General features: G+C 54.2%; 8 protein-coding genes across 8 annotated transcripts; 2 read left to right on the plus strand and 6 right to left on the minus strand.

The window, feature by feature from the left end:
* Positions 1-139: 139 nt before the first annotated feature.
* On the plus strand, positions 140-861 carry P168DRAFT_269383 (uncharacterized protein; the record flags this gene model as incomplete). Its single annotated transcript, XM_024835135.1, has 2 exons — positions 140-402; positions 510-861. The coding sequence occupies 2 exons, from the start codon at positions 140-142 to the stop codon at positions 859-861; spliced, it is 615 nt and encodes a 204-aa protein (XP_024693043.1).
* A 259-nt stretch (positions 862-1,120) lies between these two features.
* On the minus strand, positions 1,121-3,165 carry mrh4 (ATP-dependent RNA helicase MRH4). The gene has a single exon (XM_024835136.1). It carries the CDS (start codon positions 3,140-3,142, stop codon positions 1,244-1,246), a length of 1,899 nt encoding a protein of 632 aa, XP_024693044.1. The 5' UTR covers positions 3,143-3,165; the 3' UTR covers positions 1,121-1,243.
* Positions 3,166-4,104: 939 nt separating this feature from the next.
* Positions 4,105-6,551, minus strand: P168DRAFT_269390 (transcription factor TFIIIC subunit TFC6; the record flags this gene model as incomplete). Its single annotated transcript, XM_024835137.1, has 2 exons — positions 4,105-5,081; positions 5,135-6,551. 2 exons carry the CDS (start codon positions 6,549-6,551, stop codon positions 4,234-4,236), a joined length of 2,265 nt encoding a protein of 754 aa, XP_024693045.1. The 3' UTR covers positions 4,105-4,233.
* A 358-nt stretch (positions 6,552-6,909) lies between these two features.
* On the minus strand, positions 6,910-8,769 carry P168DRAFT_269393 (rRNA (cytosine-C5-)-methyltransferase RCM1; the record flags this gene model as incomplete). Its single annotated transcript, XM_024835138.1, has 2 exons — positions 8,524-8,769; positions 6,910-8,424 (listed from the first exon to the last, which is right to left on the minus strand). Exons 1-2 carry the CDS (start codon positions 8,722-8,724, stop codon positions 6,910-6,912), a joined length of 1,716 nt encoding a protein of 571 aa, XP_024693046.1. The 5' UTR covers positions 8,725-8,769.
* A 182-nt stretch (positions 8,770-8,951) lies between these two features.
* Positions 8,952-10,064, plus strand: P168DRAFT_290514 (triose-phosphate isomerase). Its single transcript, XM_024837229.1, has one exon. It carries the CDS (start codon positions 9,070-9,072, stop codon positions 9,904-9,906), a length of 837 nt encoding a protein of 278 aa, XP_024693047.1. The 5' UTR covers positions 8,952-9,069; the 3' UTR covers positions 9,907-10,064.
* A 69-nt stretch (positions 10,065-10,133) lies between these two features.
* On the minus strand, positions 10,134-11,766 carry P168DRAFT_269400 (glutathione synthase; the record flags this gene model as incomplete). The annotated part of the gene is made up of 2 exons (XM_024835139.1): positions 11,417-11,766; positions 10,134-11,352 (listed from the first exon to the last, which is right to left on the minus strand). The coding sequence occupies exons 1-2, from the start codon at positions 11,707-11,709 to the stop codon at positions 10,134-10,136; spliced, it is 1,512 nt and encodes a 503-aa protein (XP_024693048.1). The 5' UTR covers positions 11,710-11,766.
* A 366-nt stretch (positions 11,767-12,132) lies between these two features.
* Positions 12,133-12,906, minus strand: P168DRAFT_304723 (putative DRAP deaminase; the record flags this gene model as incomplete). Its single annotated transcript, XM_024838873.1, has 1 exon — positions 12,133-12,906. Exon 1 carries the CDS (start codon positions 12,802-12,804, stop codon positions 12,133-12,135), a length of 672 nt encoding a protein of 223 aa, XP_024693049.1. The 5' UTR covers positions 12,805-12,906.
* A 690-nt stretch (positions 12,907-13,596) lies between these two features.
* On the minus strand, positions 13,597-14,807 carry P168DRAFT_297303 (uncharacterized protein; the record flags this gene model as incomplete). Its single annotated transcript, XM_024838167.1, has 4 exons — positions 13,597-13,627; positions 13,720-13,996; positions 14,046-14,619; positions 14,760-14,807. 4 exons carry the CDS (start codon positions 14,805-14,807, stop codon positions 13,597-13,599), a joined length of 930 nt encoding a protein of 309 aa, XP_024693050.1.
* Between the last annotated feature and the right edge of the window lie 35 nt (positions 14,808-14,842).

Consider the following 14,842-nt stretch of genomic DNA (forward strand, 5'->3'; position numbering starts at 1 on the left):
GATAAAGACGGCAAACACGGCACTCCGATTAGATAAGATCGGAAAACGACGTCATTCTATATATCCTCAATATCCTCAACAACCACACCACTACAATAACCTCAGTCCATCAATTGATCTTGAAAGCCATTGATTCAATATGCTCGCTCTCCGATCCCCACAAATCATCACGCGTCCCTCCTCGCAACTCCTCCATTCTGTTCCCCGTATCGCCCTCTCGCCTAAGCCACTCCGCAATCTGAGCCACGCCGCCTCCCTCTCCCGGACAAGCCCTCCACGCACCCACCACTACTTACGCTCTCGATCCCTACGAGCTCCCACAGCCCACGCTACTAGAACCCTCGCAACAACCGCAAGCGGCAAAAGCCAAAGCGACCTCATCATTGAAGAGATCCAAGAACTGTCCGTCTTCCCTCCTCTCCCCCGTATACTCTACACCATTCAAGCAAGATATATATACTCCAACCAAGAAGGACACATACAAGAAACTAACCAAGAATCTAAAACAGCTACGAAACCGCCAAAGACGAATTCGAAATCGCAACAGACAGCACCGACAGCGCAACCATCTACGCCGCCTCGGACCGCGAATCCGCCCGCGATGCCCTCAACGATCTCTTGAGTGTCTACGCGCTGTACACGACACCTACCTCGGACAGACAGCACTCGCCGCCTGAAAATAGCCCTGAGCAGCAGAAGGGGGAGGATGCGGACGATTCCGGTCGACTGGTGAGCACGCAGTTCGATCCGGCGGAGTTGGAGCCGGAGGTGCAGCAGGAGGTGAAGAGGCGGGTGGGTCAGCGCATCAGGGAGTTGAAGAATGCGGTGCAGTTGTTGGAGGAGAGGGCTATGAGTGATTGATCAATCTGTCCTATTTTCTTTGTTATTTGGTGGAAAATGTCTAGTATGGTTGGGGAGGATTGTAGATGAATGTTATTGGGGGTGGTGCGAACTGTAATAGATAAGAGTGGCATCTAGTTGATGATATTGAAATTTTGCATTCCTTCAGTGCTGTGTTCTCCCCCTTTGCAAACCATTGTCGGTTCATGTTCTATCTTCTACTAGTAGGTAAACTTTAAATGACGGTCTATACCGGATATGCAGATCAAAATGAGTTCTGGTCTAGTCTATTATACAATATAATACATGTGCATACCCTTGAATATTCGCGATATATGGGTATTTGTCGTTTTATGCTATCCCCAACGCCATCCACGGTATACAATCCATTCATTTCCATCCATCAGATCAGCGCCTGTCCGCGGAACATGCCCTCGCGCACCTCCCGCACCACGTCCTTCCGGTCCTTTTTGCCCACCAGCACGACCGCACGGCCACGCTTGCCCATGCGGCCCAGACGGCCCAGACGGTGGATAAAATCGATCGTGTTGTGAGGGACGTCGTACAGGATCACCGTCTTGACGGGGAGCGTATCGATGCCGCGGGAGGCAATGTCGGTCGTCACCAGCACGCGGGTGTTGGGCAAGGTGCGCGAGCGGGAGGCCGAGCTGTCGGACTGCGCGTCTTCAAACGGAATGGCGTCTTCCATGCGTCGCTTCTTCTGGGCCTGCATGATCTCCTTGGCGGTGGGCTGGACGGCCTGTTCGGTGAACTCCGCGAGGATCTCGTCCTGCGATCGGGTGCTGGAGTCCCGCGAGAGAGAGCTAGCTTCAATGCCCTTCTGTCGCAGGAAGGAAGCGATCTCGTCCGCCTCTTCACGTTCGTTGACGAATACCATGATCTTCTTGACCTTGGGGTCCATGTATGAGTCGAAGGGTCCCTTCGGCTCCGTGTCGCCGGCCCGGCCAATCGACCAGATCACGTCGGCACATGCCAGCTGGCGGTTCCCGCGGTAGGGGTCCTTCTGGATGTCGACCACGCCAAGTTGTACACGGCGGGGAATCGCGTGCAGGTTGGGCGTAGTCAGCCGCTGGATGTCCGGGTACCGTTTGCGCAGCAGGGTATCAAGACTGCGGGGGATAGTCGCCGAGCAGAGAATGAGCTTGCGCAGCGAGGGCGTGACCTTGTCGATAACCTCCGTCGTCGTTGGAAGGAAGGACCGGTCCAGGAGCGAGTCGGCTTCGTCGAGCACCAGGTGGCTCACGCGGCTCAGCACGTAAGGCTCCTTTTTGGCGATCGAGGCGAGAAGATGCGGCGTGGTGACCAGGATATCGATGCCGTCCGGATGGAATAGCGTGTTCTTAATCCGACGCGGGGTCAGGTTGGAGGAAATTGCCCCCGATCGATATTTGACGGCGTGGCCCAATGCTTTCACTTTGGTTGCGACCTGCGCCACCAATTCCGACGTGGGCACCACGATGACCGCTCGTGGTCTACCGGCATTCGACAGCGCCGGGGGTTCCGGTTCGATATCGAAGATGTTGTTCTTTATTTTCTCTTCCTGTTCCTTCGCCTTTTGTTCCGCCTCACGTTGCTCGGTCTCCTTGTCGGCGGCCTCCTGTCGCTTAACAGCATCGACCAACGGAAGCAGGTAAGCCAGAGTTTTCCCCGACCCCGTCTCCGCCGCCAGAAGATACTGGTCGTAAGAATACTCGCCACTCTCCACCTTGGGAGATTTCCTCCATCCTTTTGGCGCATCCATCAAACTCGGAATAGCCAGCCGTTGGATCGGAGTTGGCGTCACGTCCGTCATCCCAGGGAGGGCCTGGGCAAAGATCGAGTGGCGCACGACGGGCAAGAGCGGGAACTGGTCGAAACTCGTGATATCGGCAATCTTGGACTTGACCGCCGCGCGACGACCGTACGGCATCGGGGTCAAAGTCGTCTGCATCTTCAACGCCTTGTACAACGGACTTTCACTTTTCTCCGTGGAGTCCTCTTTTTCCCCCGAGCGCTTCAAAGCAGCGGATGATCTGGGACGCGGCGGCCCACGTATCCGAGCGTCTGTCTGATTCATGCCTTGGAACGGGCCAGCTCCGCGCCGATCAGACCGCTTCTCTTTCAAGGAAGTTTTTGCGACGTTCGAGGATAGGGCCATTCGGGCGGCGGGTTTGCGGCGACCTGTCGCCATGGTGCGGATGGCCTGCCCTGTCGGCGAAGAGGGAAGGATTGTCGTCCGAGTCTGACAGAACAGACATACCGGCGGTCGCAACGGCAGGGACAGCCTACCTATCCGATTCATGATGGGGGTGATGGAGGATTTCGATAGAAAAAAGAGGATAAACCGAGAGGAAAGATGGATTGAAACCTGCTTGAGAGCGCAAAGAAAACCAGAGCAGAGACGCTCGGACCCGCCACACACGCTAGCCGGATCGGGCAGTCGATCTCAGGCGACAAGGCAGCAACCTCTCGTATTGACTTGAGATACTCTAGAATAATTAGAATGTGTAATAGATGGGGTGGTTGAAGCCTAATTTGCGTTGATATTGAAAGTGTACCCTCAAATGGTCTATTTAACATGCACCTAATCATGAACACGGTGGCGATTGTCAAAACATGTCGTAACGCACCGTTGACATAAAGATAGAACGGGTCTCAAAGAGAGTATACGGCAAAGTATAGGATATATTGCTATGTAAAAGTCTGTATCTGACATTGCAAGTATCCGGTAAAAAGGTGTGCAGGGTATCGAGGTTGTCCCAAGCCAAAGCTCTCTCCTCGAAGCCCAGCTGACGCCTTCCGGACATGCCTATGTAGAGTTTCCCAACTATGGATTGAGGCTTGCTTAAGGAGGCACATTTCCTCAAAGCATGGTTAGGTTGCGGTGCTGAAGACAGCTCGGAGAACGCTTATCCAGGAAACATCGATGTAAGGGAATTATCAAGATATCTGCTGTTTTGCAGCTGACTGTCGAGTTCCGCATGGGTGGCGTGTGTATGTCTGTCTCGAACAGACCTCCATTACTGACCCTGTCTGTTCTATCTCAAGTAGAATCGAAGTAGTTGCTGACATTTCTGTCATTCCCAGACACGGGATGTGTTGCCTTGGGCAATCACAGTGAGAATTCGAAAGGTTTCACTGTCCCAGAGGCCTCAGGAGCCATGATGCACCGGTGATTAGCACTTAAGTGTAGAATCATACACTATATAAGCATTGATCCCTGGACCCGTCCGCTCTTGTGATCACTACCTCCAGTAGAGAACTATGAGTGTATCGAGCGAAACACCATTGATTGAGGCCGTGAGCCTGGACTTTCAAGATCTGGCATGCTGTTGCTCTGAGGTGCGCATTGATCAATGGAGCAAATATCCATTCACCCCGTCATATCGTAAGTTAAATGGCCAAATCCTCGACTCTTACCAACCCGCATCCCAGCGCGGCGCTAGCCCATCCCGCACACGTCTGGTTCGGGTTCCACGACACAGCAGTGACATGGGTTTCCTCATCGAAGATAGTAATGACCATGACACCGTTGACCATCTTGCGATCGCCAATCATGTTGCGCAGGAGACTCACGCTCTCGGCGCGGTATCCGTCGTAGAACCGGCTGACGCCGGAGCTGTCTGCCTCTGTCGCTTTGGCCCACTCGTGCGTGAACCACGTCTGCTGCCATTGCTTTTCCTTGCTGTGTAGGAGACGGCGCAGGGGGTTGGTGGCAATGACGGATCCGGATGTGCAGCCGAAGAGTAGACTCGGGTGCCAGGTGCTGCTGGGTGCTAGGGCTGATACGGTGCTTGGCAGCCGGGCGACGGCTGAGGTCGTGTAGAAGCGGCGGATAGCGAGGAGGCGCGCGAAGTCGTTCTCGTCGCTGGAGATGAATGAGTGCAGGAGTGGGGAGTAGGTGAGGTGGGACGATCCGGCGCGCATGCGGTGCGTTGCTACCATGTCTGTTTGATAGTCGATGATTGAGGATAGGCGGGTCTCGCCATCCATGGACGTTGTCGATAGTAGATGGGGGCTTGTTGGGTAGGCCGAGGCAACATTGAGGACGTACGTCGAGTGGATCGGTTGGTAGAAGTAGGGTAGAGGGTTTTGTGGGGAGTTTGCTGTTGGGGCAATGCTCCATATAGCGACGAAACCGTTGGCACAGCCGACGGCGATGTCACTCGGTGATAGCCAAGTTACGCATGTGCAGACGGTCGAAGGTGGTTTCGCTTCGAACACAGGGGAGTGGGCTTTGTCTGTTTCGAGATTAATGGTGTGTATAGAACTGCCAGGAGTAGAGCGGTCTTACAGAATTCTGCCTTACTAGGGTCACGGCCCAGTTTGACATCAATCACTCGAACATAGCCATCGCTCCAAACACCGGCTAGAAGTCCAATGTTTTTGAGTGGTTCCTCGTCATCCTCGTCTCGCGTCTCGCGAGCCATTGGACACCAGGCTATCCGCCGGAGATCCCCCCAGTCTGTGCAGAGGGCCAACCGCAGCCGGGGCTTGAACTTCATATCCAGAGTTTTAGTGAGAGAATCAGACCGTTCCGCCTTGAAAGCCCATATCTGTAGGGCGCATGAGTAGGGAGGTGAGGGACGGAACGAGGCTGCAGCTTGGTCCTTCATAGGATCTGGGTAGCGATCTTTTTGCTCTTTGGAGATCGGAACCACCACAGCCAGATACTGTGTGAGGCCACCTTGGTTAGGAGCCCAGGCCATACATTGCACCTTCTGCCCAAAGTTAATCATCCAGCCCTGTCGCTTTTTCCGCCGCGACTGCTTTGGCTCTGCGGCGGGAGAGGACTTGCTACCCGGCTTCTTTTCGCGTGTAGAAGAGTCTTTCAGGCCCATCTCCTCTTCCCAGGCTTCACCAAAGTCGACCACGTCGTGTTGAGCAAGCTCGAAAACCGTCTGGTCATCCGCTGGTCCCATGAGCACAGTATGCTTCTTGTCCTTCACCTGCGGTATGTACACCTGACGAGCCTCCTCCTCCGCGACGCTCTCCAGTCGCTGTCGCTTGCGAAACCGCGCGCCCACAGCCGCGCTGTAGTACCAATCCCAGCCCCTGGTCATTTCTCTCCGCACAGCATCCGGCTCCGCCCCGCAGGTCGACCCGTACTCATAATCCGGCTGAGACGCTGCGCCGTTGAGCGTGGCCCGCGAAGGAAGCGTCGAATCGATACCGCCCGCCCATCGGTCCCTCACATACACAATTGACAGCAGGTCCTTGCGGTCGCTGCCAAACGTCACACGCAGATGTACCGCCTTCCCCACATGTTCCAGCGGATTCCAAGTACCCCGGGTGTGAAGATCCTCCGGCTTCTGCACGAGGGTACCGTCCGGCCGGCGTTGCTTGAGAAGTCGCGGCTGTGACCTTGGAGTCCCTTTCTGGACCTTGGCGACCGATTCGCCCTCATCAGAGAACGCCACGTCTTCATCCCCATTGTCTTCGTTGGCGGAGTCCGTACCGTCATCGACATAGTCGCCTTCTTCGTCGTCCTCCGCATCGACGTCGTTCTCCGCTTCGAACTCTTCGCCCGATGAATGCTCGGGGACGACCGCCGCCGCTTTCCCCTTGCCCTTTTGTCGCGTAGAATCTGTTTTCTTTCCCTTTCCCCCTTCTTCTTCGTCCGATACGGTGATCCCGGCTAGTTCGAAGGGGTCGTCGGTGTATTTAGCTGTCGCGCCTGAACGGCGGGTGGACCTGCGCGCACGCGACATGACGATTACCGGAGGTCTGCGTTCGGTATATGTGGGATAAACTGAGGTTAACACATTTCTGTACACCTTTCAGTCAAGGCACGTAGTATGAGAGTCTCATCGGGTTCATATGGTAGAGACGAATTCGCACCAGACGGCGCGGAGATCGAGAGCTCCATGTATTTCCGCTCGCTGTTTGCCGTGTTTGTCTTGTACTAGGCCGTTCTAGGATGCTAGCGCGCGGTGGGTTTCCGCTCCGCGTGCGTCAGGAAGCCCTACGCCAGTTGTCGATCTACTTGCTTTACTGATAATGGAAAGTGTGATACGATGGAAAGAATGGCTCGTTGATTATGTCTATGGACGCGGTGGAGGGGGCTTCTCAATCAGAAAAGCCTTCGAACGAATCGCTATCTCCTTCCTCATCGTCTAAGCCATCCGATTCATGACCCATACCAGACCAGTCGTCCACGCTCCCATCACGGACGAATCCTGCGACGAAGAACCCGCCCAATCCCTCGTCGTCCCCGGGCCAGCAACGCAAGCAGCCCTCCAGATCCTCATCGGAAAGGTCGATGCTGGGACTCGGCTGGCTGGAACCATTATCGTTTTCAATCGGCTCCGTTTTGATCCCCCGATGGCGCCACTTTCTCAAGCCAGCAGGCTGCTCATCTCGTCTCATAACCCTCCATCCGCGTCGCTTCGCTACGTCAGAGGCGAGCACACGAGACACGACGCTCTCATTCTCGGTCATGTGGATGGAGCACGTGCTGTACGTGATGTGGGTGGCTGCTGGGAACTCGAGCGCATGCTCCACGATCCGGGCCTGCAGATTGGACAATTTGTTCAGACGCTCGGGGTCAAGATGCGAACTTGCGAGCTCATTCTCGTCGCTGGTGGATAGGGTGATTGTCGAATCTGCAGGGGAGTCGCTCGAAGTGTCTGCCTCGTCATCATGACGGCGCTTGCGCTTTTTGCCCTGATTACGTGATTTAGATTTGTCGGACGATGTGGTAGTCCCGGGAAGGACGAGCTTGGGAACGTCATCACGGCCAATGATCCCGCTGCCTGAACAACTCGGATCGAGCAGTAACCGGGTGACATCGGCGAACCGGGAGTCATCAGGGTCCAATGCGAGGAAATCCTGGCCTGCGAGAACCGTCACGGTGGAATTGGCATGGGCCGCAGTGACCATTTTATGCAGGGTCTTCGCCCGAGCTGGTGAAGCATCGATGGAAAAGATGCGGTTCCCGGCAGACTGTTTAGCTAACAACGAAGCCATATGGGTTGTCTTGTTACCCGGCGCTGCGCACCCATCGATCATGTTTCCCTGCCAAGATCCGTCATCGCCTAACAATAGGTAGGCCGGAAAGCAAGACGCCTTGTCTTGGAGGATGATCTCGCCGTTCTTGTACGCCTGGGAGGAGGTGAAGTCCATCCCGGGTGCAATGGCGAGAAGATCTGGGATGTGCGGGTCCAAACGAAACCTCCGCTGCTGTTTGTCACCTAGCCCTGGACGTTTCCCTTGATCCTGAGCGCTATCATTGTCGTCTCCTACGAGCTGCGACAGCGCCTCGACCCGCTGATACCCGGCAAACGTCGTCGCCAACTGCTGTTCCACAGTGGACTGAATATTATTGACCCGTACCCAGCGCGGATAGATTGCTGCAGCGGCAGCCTGCGGCCCAAGAGAGGCGATCTTCTCTTTCCGGACCGCATCCTTCAGCGTCTCGACCGAGGCGCATCCACGCCTCACGCGGGCCTTGGTGAACTCCGCCCTCAGCCTTGCCTTGTGTCTCTCCACGGCCTGTCGAAGGGCATGGTTCGCTGGAGCCGCGATTCCTTTCTTCGCTATCAGGTGATCGTGTACCAGGAGTAGTGCAAGCAACGGAGTTAACTAGTAGTCCACTTGGTCAGTCAGCGATAACCACTTTGAGGGCCGGCCCGACAGTGCTCCGGCTGGGTCTTCGCGAGACCGAACGTGGAGAATATTTACCTTCGGCTCTAAGCTCAGAATCCCGGCATTCTCAATGACCTCCTTAAGGAGAATATCCCACTTTGAAGCCTCGATGACCAGCGCATAGATCTGCGCTGGGGATGCCTTTATATTGCGCGCGTTGTAGATGCGCGATTTGAAAGAACCACCGGTGGAGGCGGGCGCGGTCAAGATCGAGACAGCATCGTAGTAGAGAGACATGGTAATCAGGCTATAAGGACATGGCAAACCAAGATTGTAATGTACTTGGCAATAAGTCGCAAGGTTGTTCAGTGAGGATAAAAAAAGTGGAAAAAAAACGAATATTCAAAGGCGGTGAGCAGTGCGGTCAGCCTGTCAACAAACCACACAAACAAACCCCCGCAATCCAGGCCGCAATCTTATCTGCCCCCGCACTCCGCTTTCGGTCGCGTTTGTATGCGTTGTTTGACCGCTTCATCTTCATCTTCTGCAGATCCATCCAGGTTCCTGTCTTCAATGATTCCTTCAGTTCCAATTCAGAAAAGACAAAGAATCTACAATTGCCCAACAGAGCCACCCACCAAAATGTCCTCCATCACCTACCCCGTCCTCCCCAAAAACCTCCTCATCATCTCTCTCAAGATGTACTTCAACCCCACCCGCACCATCGAATACCTACAGGGGCTGCTCGCCCCACAAAACGACATCGTGCGGCCCGCAAACCGCACCAAGCTCCTCCTAGCTCTCATCCCGGACTTCCTAACCATCTACCCCTGCAACGAGATCATCCAGAAATACAACGCCTCCCAGCCCCAAGACCCCTCCCAGCCCCCGCCCTTCCTGCTCGGCGCCCAGGACTGCTTCTGGGAGCCCCAGGGCGCATACACGGGTGAGGTCTCCCCGCAGGCTCTCCACGAAATGGGCGTCTCTATCGTCGAGTTGGGCCATGCTGAGCGTCGTGCTATCTTCGGCGAGACGGACGAGCAGGCGGCGAAGAAGGCTGCCGCGGCGTGCGCACAGGGTATGGTGCCGCTTGTTTGTATCGGGGAGGTGACGGCTCCTGGGGCGGTCGCGTCTGCGGCTGTGGGGTTGGCGGTGGAGGAGTGTGCAGTGCAGGTGAGGGCCGTGCTGCGTGCGATTCCCGATGACGCTCCTGTTATCTTTGCGTATGAACCTGTTTGGGCGATCGGCCAGCCGAAGCCGGCTGGTGTGGATCACATTGCTGCTGTTGTGGAGGGCATCAAGGCCGTGGTGGGTCAGCGTAAAGGGGATGTGCGGATCTTGTATGGTGGTAGTGCGGGCCCTGGGTTGTGGGGTCCTGGTGGCTTGGGTAAGGCTGTCGATGGGATGTTCTTGGGTCGGTTTGCTCATGAGGTGGAGGGCGTGCGGAAGGTGGTGCGGGAGGTCGAAGAGACGCTTTAGGTTTGGGAGTTTCGTATATAGATAGTGGTTTGCATAGTATTCGAGAGCGATAAAAGGACGCGAGGGTTGTTGATTTACTGGAATATGACAGTTAATGATAGTCGTGGGAGCATTACATCGACAAACCAATTGATCGATCTGGAATCTGATAGTAGTCTATGCCGTATCTATTTGCGGACGGGCATGTCGCCCTACACAAAAAGTAGTATACCGATCTATCAATATGCTCAAAACAGTATAATACCGTCTAGACTAGAAAACCCAGTCGCAACACCTCCTTCGTTGACATCCTTAGCCTTGGTCCGCAGCAGCCACCCACCCTCCTCGTTGTGCAGGATCTGACCCCGGCTTTTCTGGTCCCACAGAATCGTTCCGTAGATGCCCAGCTCCGAGATGACGTTGCCGCTCAGGACTTCACCATCGCTGCGGAGCGCCACGTTCTTGGCGTCCGGGGGCGTGATCAGCTCCATCAGGATCCACCGTTTCCACTCGCTCTCAGGAATGGATCGCAGGAAGTCGGGGATATCGGTCTTGTAGATGTTGTTTCCGCCGCCTTCCCGCTGGGGCTTGAGGACGTGGTTTGCGGCGGTGACGGGGTTCAAAGCGAGCTCTCTGCCCCGTCCGTTCAGGTCGTACTGCGGCGCGAATGTATCTCGGAGGCTTTGAATCACTGCGGGATCGGTCTCGGAGAGGAACGATTTCAGGTGGTCGGGCTCGGTGCTTGCCAGAACCTGTTGGACGATCTTGCAGCCAGCGAGCTGGTTCAGCACAGTGGGGCATTTAATCGCTGCGGAGCGCTCCAGGTGGGTTCGGGCTTCCCAATCGCGTTCCGAGACGTAGTCCGTGGGAGCGTAGAAACACCGCAGATACACCGTGGACACCTCATACGGTGCATCCTTTGCGTATGGCGGGGTATAGACCAGAGGGCGGGAGGGGTTAGAAGCGGGGATCGACGTGTGTTCCAAGATCTCAGACCGCAGCAGACGGAACACGGGGATCTCGTGAACCCGTTCAAGTTGCTCTGATAAGGCCAGCTGGTCGAAGATATTCCGTTCGCCGTCCTGGATGACAAATAGAATACATTTTGGCAGAGCCGGGGTAGACTTGGACGGCCCGTAAGCAGTGTGCCCTGCTGCCAGCCCGGCAGCCAGGGTTTGCACCGCCGTATTGACGGGAGGTTTATTCGAATCCAGGAGAGGGTGAGAAGGATAGCCCGGCGAGTTCAGGAGTTCAGTATGGAGTGCTGCCACACGGGTTGACAAGCCCCCGAATGACGAGGAGATGGTGTTGAATTCAATCTGTTTCAAAGATAGGCCGGACGGGCCCGCGTGAGGCATGTAGTCGGACCGGTAGAGGCCCAGCGAGAGGGTCTGCGCATATCCTTCCTTGTCTACCGCCTGGTGTACCTTCCACAGACGGGAGACAAAGTCGTCCACCTCTATCAAGCTGTCGATCACAGATATCTCAGCCCCTCATCTCTCGGGAGGAAAGGGACACCCTGTTTACTTACTCCGCCATGATCTTGCTCAACCATTCCACGTCGCAAGTGATTTCTGCATACAGTTTGTTGTAAAGCGTCTGAAGTCCCTGCGCCTGCTCGAAACACGACCGGGGAAAGGGACTGGGGAAGACCGTCACAGGGGCATTGGTCGCCAGGACTCCGTTCGGATCCACGTCCTTGGAGATATGACCCGGGCGAATCATCAACCCATTCTGGGCGGACCAATCCTTGATCTTCTGCACGAGGAAATCCTGTTGTGCAGAGTCCAGCGAAGGAGGATAATCTGCATAAGCCGACCCCATGATTTGTAGCGAATATTATATTATTATTAAGTAGCAGTTGGCAAGAAAGAATGCGCGATCTCGAAAAGCGGAAATAACGCGAGGATGGAGGGGCTGCTTTATCAGCACGATAAGCTGCCCTGTTTGTTTCCTTTGTGCTGTTTGCATCGGTCGCGGCCTCAGGCCGCATCTCAGCGCGACAACGTCAGGATGCGATGGATATCTTGATTCTTGATATCTTTTAAGATTGTTTGGTGGTTTTTTTTTTTGGTTCTGGGTAAGATGCGGAATAAGGTGTTCTACCGTCGGGTATCTGCATATACTTGTCGCTCGACTCAGTCAGTATCTCAACTGTATGACCCCACCAAGCCAACCCCTCTATAAACAAGTCGCATCCACGACTCAAATAAGATACCGAGACAATAATCAGAAATAACAGAGAAATCATCCCAACAAATCCACCTCCACCATCCGCTTCTTCGGATTCCTCGGCACCCGCCGCTGTCTCTCCCGCTCGTCCTCACTAACATCATCCAACCTCGTCTCGACCTTATCCAACGCAGCCCGGACCTCCTCCTCGCTGTTCTCATGCCCCGCCGTCGCAACAGACAGAATATTCTTCTCGAGACCCTGCACCACCCGCCACTGGATCCCCGCATCCGTCAACCGCCGACAAGTCTCCGACGCCCCCACAAACGTCTCAGGCTCCTTGACCCCAAAATACACCTTTTCGACCCCTCGGCGATCCCCCCGTCGCGTGTCGACAATGCGCTGCACGCAGGGTTGGTTTCCTGATAACCGCTTCCCGCACGGCTCCATCGTCACGTACATCACGAGCTGGCGGCCAGCCTCGGACGGCAGGACCTCTGCGATGCGATCGTCGGGCACGCCCTGCGCCGCGGCGTACTTGGACAGACAGCATTGTTCGGCGTGCGTGTTGCCTTCTAGTTCCATTGTGTAGCCGGTTGAGAGAACGCGGTCATCTTCGTAGTAGAGGTCGTCTTGGGCTTTGCGCGAGACGAGAATGGCGCCGACGCGGAAGTTGGTGGGGCGCGGAGGGGATTTCTCGGCTAGGGCGAGGCACGATTGGAGGTATTTGTGGTGGGGGGAGGCCATTTCGAAAAATATGGTGTTGTGGAGTTGGAGTCTTGTCTTGCAAGTTGTAGAGTTGTGGAGGTGAGTGGGTGTTTATTTCGTGGACGGCGGGAAATGGGGTAGTCCGACCGATGACGTATGGGGAATTACCTAGTATAGAGTTATATCGGCCCGGGAGTTCCTGGGGATTGATATAATAAATGAACTATACATACCAACTGGCTTAGATTCGTGACTTCACGCTTCCAAACAACCCTCCGTCGCCATCTTCTCCAGTCCCAGCCCAAATCTCATGCATCCCTATTGAGTGTGATAATGGCGCCAAGGCTCGCTCTATCTATGCTTGAATCTATCATGGACTTAATATGACCCAATAGCGAATCTTGCCAAGTGCAGCAAAAAGATCGGTTTATTCCATCTGCTCACACTTTGAGTCGTTCAGCAGGGCAAGAGCTCCCCTAGTTGGTGTTGGCCGCTGGCAGATCAGTACAATCTTCATATTCGAAGCGCTTTATGGCTATCTTCTCATAAAGTCAACATTATATCTGAACGAGCTGGCAGATCTCTGATTAGATAGAACCAGCATAGATGTGTCAAAGTACAATATTAGCAGGGCTCTTGCCAGATACGCTAGCTTTGACTTTTTATGCGAAGGAGACCAACCCTTTTCATTGTATAGCGAGAAGACCGAGGGCGAGGAGAGGCTGAGTAATTCAAGTGGTTTTAGCACAAGTCCGCCTAAACGACAGGATGTCTCTCATTTTACTAATATCTCTGCTAGGCCAGCAAGAAAGTGACTGACAGGGACGCCCTTTATCTTGGCAAGGTGATATTGGAGATTACCCTGTCGATCCATGAATAAGGCTATCTAACTCAAGACCTTCAATGATATCGTTCAACTGGCCAAAGAGCGATTTGAAGGATGAGTCAACGCACAAGTGCTGGTAGTCGCCATACGATCCATCGTACCATCCTGGCGATTTGAACGATAAGACTCTTTGCACGAGAGATATATAGTTCAAATCGAGGAAAGGAACCTCAGGCCTCGGCCAAAGCAGAGCATTCGACTGCATTTGCTTTGTAAGAGTTCCATACATAATTGAGCTACATTCATAGCCACAGCCTCGGCTGCCACTCAGAAACTTCTCACGGGTCTCATGGAGTCGGAGAACTAAGTCAGTGATAGCTCCCTGTCTGCGGTCATCCATCGATCCTGTTTCCCATTATTAATCAAGCATTGTTGAAGGTTCTCTTGTCCTTACTGATGACATTATTGGGGATTGGAAGCCCCAGGTTATCAACCCATTTGTTACACCGTGACATGACAGTTGAGGTAGCTTGTTTGAACTGGGAAGGGAGCTGGAAAAACCAGGAAACCCATAGCCACAGGATCAAATCTCGGCAATATGTAGAGGGAATGACCTCCTCCAGGGCTTTGATCCATATCTGCCCCAAAAAGCGAACAGTTTCCCTGCAGTCGTAATATTCGGCTAGAACAGCAACCTTCGCGAGCGCCTCAAGGGTAAGCTTTGGCGGTATATGGTGATATTGGCAGTGGATGATGCGAAGTAGAATCAAGAGTGCTTCGATATCCCAGCTCTCTGCAGTAATTTCGACTGACCCTTTTTGCAGATAGGTAACACTTTCCTTCCAGCCACCAGTGAGTATCTTTTTGAAAACCGGGGAGGCAAGAATTAGATGCTTTGCCGAGACTTGAATGCGGGGGCAATCATCCTCTGGCTGCTCATCAACCCCAGTTCCAGTAGGCGCTTCAGTCACGGCAGGCTCTTCTATTGGCACTGATTTTGGTTTCAGAGGATCTGGCACTTGTTTTTTCTTTTTTTTTTTTTTTTTTCCCCCTTCTTGCTCTTCTTAAATGTCGGCTTTGGCAACGCTTCAGGGTGGATTGACTCTGTAGCTGTATCCTGGAGATTATCATTCAGTTCTGCAAAATGAGAATCTGCATTCCGTAGTACTATCATCACTTCGCCGTCTGGATCGATGACGTGAGTTGGCTGCTCCATGACGGTTGATCGGTGCCGTTTCCCTACAACGGATG

This window comes from Aspergillus campestris (genome assembly GCF_002847485.1).
Source record: "Aspergillus campestris IBT 28561 chromosome Unknown P168scaffold_6, whole genome shotgun sequence".
Lineage (NCBI taxonomy): Eukaryota > Fungi > Ascomycota > Eurotiomycetes > Eurotiales > Aspergillaceae > Aspergillus > Aspergillus campestris.